Here is a 5,354-nt window from a genome sequence, read left to right as displayed (position 1 = left end):
TAGGGAAAGCTGCTGTTCATCTATGGCTAGCAAGTTATGACCATGTTGTTGCAATTCAGTGGTAAAACAGGTCTAGCAAGGGCTCTTCACTGAGACTTTCACTATGTGGGCAGGGTTTGCACAATGTTATTGCAGCCTTATGTACAACAGGCAGTTTTATTCAGAAAAGTTGGCAAATATGGAACGGTTGAGAACGCAAAACCACAACACACTTATTTTAAATGATGCAACAGAATTTTAATGAGAAAGACAAAAATACATTGTAATATCAAGAATGTATGTCCAAGATGTCAGAGTCAAAGGTATTTTGAAAGATGCTCTTAAATGTCTCGCTGCATTCAGTCACAAGTATGATAAAGTCGAAGATAACAAGGCGTTGAACCCATGAAGATATCAGGAAAGAATTCGAAGCAAAAAAAGGAGAGGTGTGGAGCATGCAGAAGGCACTGCACTGAACAGGATTTGTGAGTGCTTTCACAAAGCTGTCACTCATCTGCCCTATGGTGAATCTGCATTTTGTTTTTCACTTGTACATTATTCAATGGATTTTCCTGTTGTGTTTAGCAGGGCCCGCAGCTGCCGCGGCTGTACCTGCCGTACCAGGAGTAAGGGTTGCAATAGCCAGCACCGTAGGGTCTACCATAGCCATACAGACCCCTGTAACCCAGAGAGACCCCCTATGACCCCCATAGCCCAGGGAGCCGTACCCCCCATAGCCGTACAGACCTCCATAACCCAGGGAGCCGTACCCCCCAGAGCCATACAGACCCCCATAGCCAGGGGAGCCATAGCCCCCATAGCCCCCAAGGACGGGTGCTCCAGAGGATCCCACAACTGAATCCTGGGGGAAGGAGCTGAGGATGGGGCCGGGGAAGGTGACGACGACGGGAGGTGGCTGGATCACAGTCGTGGAGTCAGGGCACTGACGGACGCACGGCTCGTTGCAGCTGTCAGCGAGGGGCTGGGGGCGGTTGATGCCACCAACAGCAGTGGAGCACAGGTCGTAGCAAGACATCTCGCAGGGATGGAGGTACGCTGCAACACACACTGATGAGTAAAAGAAAGACACAAACTCAATGGGAAAAAGAGTTTGGAAGTTGGATACATGGGCTAGAATAATGGCTGTATCTTTTAGATCTTGATTGTCCTTCCTTCTCTTCAGTATTTTTCATGAGATGTGTCTCCCTCTTGTAAATCAGCATTGTCCAGATTGCACACTGAGCAGTCATCTCTTCTACGGTCTCATTCCTAATTTCTGATACTTAACTCTCTTTAAGAAGTATTTCTTTGTTCTACCCCACTGCCAAACACTGCAAAAATATTATCCAGCACTTTGTTTCGCAAATTACTTCTACTAAACTTTGCAGCCACTCTTACCATGTCTGTGTCTGCAAGGTGGTTTCATGTTTGTTTCGTACTAGCAAAAACAAAGCAGTGTAACCTGAAAACCAACAAACTCCTGTGGTAAATTAATGGGTGGCTGGAAGAACAACTCTGGCATATTGACTTGTAACATCCTTCCAGAAGCAACAGCTAAAATCATGCTGCCAGTGTACTGAACCTACTATAAACATGGATTAAATAAGGCATTCCCTGCCCTGAAGTCCTTGTAAAGTAGCTTGAGAGTCACAGGGTGGGTGAAAAGATTATTTGTATGATTTCCCAGATGGAAAACTGGTACACTGAGATAACTAGGGCTAGGTTTCTACTGCAGATAAGTATGTCGGGATCTGAGATCTTCAGAAAAGTTTTCACCATAGGATCTGATCCAATCTAAAAGAAAACCCATGGAAGGACTAAGAATACCACCTGTGTACAATTTTTCCCCCCTCTAGAACCAATACGATATTAGATTAGAAGAGACTTCTGGAGGTCATCTAGTCCAACTCCCTGCTCAAAGCAAGGACAGTGTAAAGGGTAGGTTAGAATTTGCCCGTTTCATCCCTGTTTTCCAATACTTCTTTAGACAATACTTCCATACGCTTCCTGGTTAAGCTTGTCCCCTCAGCAAATACATACATATACATAGACACATATCAAAAACTCACATGCAAAATCCTTAAAATGTTCCTAGTGACTGAACAAGTCTTCTGCTGATGTTTTGAAAGCCTCTTTGATAGCTCAAATTTGTACTAACAGGAAACAATAAATGTTGAAAAATCTAACTTTACAGTTTTAAACCCAAATACATGGATGTCTAACATTAAATGAGAAAAATAAATTTATGGTGAAATAATCCAACATTATTAAGAATCTTAGAACACTTACAGATGTTTCCGACCTTGATTAACACCAACAGAAAAGAGATACTCGAATTTTAGGGAAGAGACCGCATAGAATGATACTTACCCTTTTCACAGAGGTGAATAAAGCAAGAAAGATGGAATGAAGAGTCCTGGGTTGGGAGAGCTTTTATACAGTTCCCTAGATCATGGGGATCACCTAAGGTGCAATTTGTGCATGTGCATAATTGGGGCAAACCCAAAACTAATATGACACGTAGGTCCTCAAAGTTTTGCTGACTGTTTGTTTATTTGTTGGTTCGAAGTCTCGTGAAATACGATAGGTGCATTTCATCACAGAAACCTCTTTCATCTCAAATGGTTACATGTCATATTCATTCCTGTTATCATTCTTCACATCCTTGGCGTTACAACAAGAATTATAGTAACGCTCTTCTTTAGCTTCTCCATTATTAATGGCAAACCCAGCTGCTTAGTGCGTGGCTGTGGTCACCTGATGTGCACAGATTTTTCCATTAAATCCAGGCTGTAAGATACCTGGAGATAAAATGGAGTTCCATTTTAGAGCAACTTTAGGGTCGTCATTTTTATCCTTATGATTTGTACGCTCAGGTACTTAATGTGAGACCAATACTGCACGCAAAGGAAGCCATAGAAAACATCCTGTGGTCCTTAAATGGTTTTCTATTGTTTGGCTTTTGCTCCTGAACACAATGCTGCCTCGTTTCATTAATGGGGAACTTGGGGAAATACCTCTTGCTTGCTTTGTTGTGCATTTGGCGGTGGATTACTCTCCCTGTACTTTTCTCAAACGCTGGCAAGTCCTTTGGACCATTTTGAGCAGAAAGCAGAGACAGAACATCCTTTTAAACTACTCAGATTTTTCGAACAGGTCTCTCTCACTGTATTTCAACCCAGGTTGGATCTAGAGGCAAACTAATACTTACCCTTTCTGTTCTCAGGATTGCAAGGCACTTTCGTTGTGAAGCATTTGTCACCCACATTTTCCAGTTTTCTGTCTCCTGACAGAAAGCCTTCAGGGATCCATTTTTAGGTCCATCTTTGAATCAGGCAATATTGAAGACTACTGAGAAACAAAATTAAATGAAACATGAACGGTGGCAACTTGCTAAAGCAATCTGGAGATATGCCACGGTATTTCTCTACAGGTATATTTCTCTACAGAAAATTCATTTACACTGATAAAGGCTGATCGTTGATAGAATTGTAACATCTTGAGAAAATAGTTGAATCCTCTGTTTTTGTGGTCTGATGTGCAACCGAAAATGATATACACTGATTATAGAGCTTATGAAATGCTGTCTTTAGTTATAAGTTTATATTTCATTCTATTCTTCTACATTGAAAAAAACTGAAGATGCACAAATCCCAGTATTCAGCCATGAACTGATTATACCAAGGACACAAATACCTTGACTTACATATTTTAATGTGATCTCATTCTGTAATTGCTAGGCACCTAAATCCAGGTACATGCCTTTAATCTAATTGTAAGAACGCCTTCTCGAACCATTAGTGGATAGTTTACGGCATTTGAAAAGACTTGCTCCCTGGAAGCTTGAAAATACTACTATGCAAAAAAAACCTTCTAACCACCTCAAAGGCTGAGAATCCCACCTCATAATTTAGAGATAATCTGTGGCATAGAGTCTGCAGTATTAAAATAACACATTTGTAAATAAGTGAAGAACCACACTTTGTTTTACGTGATGCATTCCAAGTTCATAATTGTTCCCTGTTGGCAGAAACTGCCAGCTCAGCCCTGTTCAGGACTTACAGCTTGCAGGAACAATAGCGTATTACAGGAGGTCATGAATACCTGAGACTCAAAGTCAATAATTCAAAGCACTTCTGTCACATTTCAGTTTTTGTACCTGATGATGCATTTGTACCGAAAAAGTTTAGATTTCCTTAGGCCTATTAAATATTCTCAAGTACCATCTTTCTACTGACAGCATCAAACCAACAATACCTGGAAAAAGTCTCTTTGGGACCTCCAATCCCTTTGTAGCTTTAGTTAATTACAGGATTAACTAAAGAAGAAGAAGAAACTCATGAAGAAACTCATTCCTTATTTATTTCTTAAAAAACAAAAGCAAACCTCAGGAAGATAAAGGCTTCTTCTCCATTTCCTATGTGAAATACTGCAGCCTTAGCCCTACACATTTTTGTAAGATAATGTAACTGTTTGAGTGACTGATGGATGGAGGAAACGATTCAGCTCATATCTGCATGAAACGAGTTCCCAGCACTCCAAAATTAAGGATTTCACCATTTTTTCTGCTCAAGGTTAAATTTCAGTTTCCACTTTAGCGCTGTTTAGAGACTGAAGCACACATTGTAGATCCCTGGAGTTGCTGCTCCTCTTCTGAGCTCAATTGTCCCCATTGCAGCCAATGTCAAACACTACTGGAAAATACCATCGACTCCCAAGGGTGCTGTGTTCCCCAACTGTAGATGGGGAAGCTAAGCATGCAGAAACCACCCCCAGCCTTCCTGCGTATCACATTGTCAGCCTTTCACTTCTGTCCTGGCAGGTTGTAATGTGAATTATATGTAGTTAAACAAAAATCCTGTCCATGACAGCAGTTCGTAATTCTGATAAACCCATGAGACACTCTCCAGGTGTTCAATTAATACAAGAGGAACTGGCTTAATAATTTCTGTTGTAATTTCAAGGAAGTGACTGGAATAATGTCAGGTATTAATTTTCCCCCAAGTCGTCACAAGATGAAAGAATTCTCTATCATCTAAAGTAATGTTTAGGTCCCTGTTACAAACAAATTTCAAAGGACACATAAACTCCAATAATGAACACAGCAATTTCGTCATCTTCACGGGTTACACGTGTTTGAAATTGGGGCGGGCAACAAATGTTGATCTTATACCTCCAGCTGCTCCGATATAAAAGCTCTTCTCTCCCATAGCTCTTCCAAGCACTTCCCTTGACTTCTTGGTGACTCGGGTAAGTCTGATTCTTCTCTATTGCTATCAAAGTACATCTTTATCGCTGGTTTCAACTCCAATTGAAGTCCACCACCCATACTGTTGAGTGTACCTGCATTGCCTTGGGACAGAAATTCTAATGCT

The 5,354-nt window shown here is 41.1% G+C and overlaps 1 protein-coding gene across 1 annotated transcript; it reads right to left on the bottom strand.

Moving 5' to 3' along the window:
• Nucleotides 1-560: 560 nt before the first annotated feature.
• On the bottom strand, nt 561-1,015 carry LOC104168656 (scale keratin-like). Its single transcript, XM_009709317.1, is given in 2 exon segments — nt 561-679; nt 682-1,015. Coding segments are annotated over 2 exon segments (453 nt in total).
• Between the last annotated feature and the right edge of the window lie 4,339 nt (nt 1,016-5,354).

Source organism: Cariama cristata, unplaced genomic scaffold, assembly GCF_000690535.1.
Source record: "Cariama cristata isolate BGI_N322 unplaced genomic scaffold, ASM69053v1 scaffold2441, whole genome shotgun sequence".
NCBI lineage: Eukaryota > Metazoa > Chordata > Aves > Cariamiformes > Cariamidae > Cariama > Cariama cristata.
This window is presented reverse-complemented; position numbering and strand designations above follow the sequence as displayed.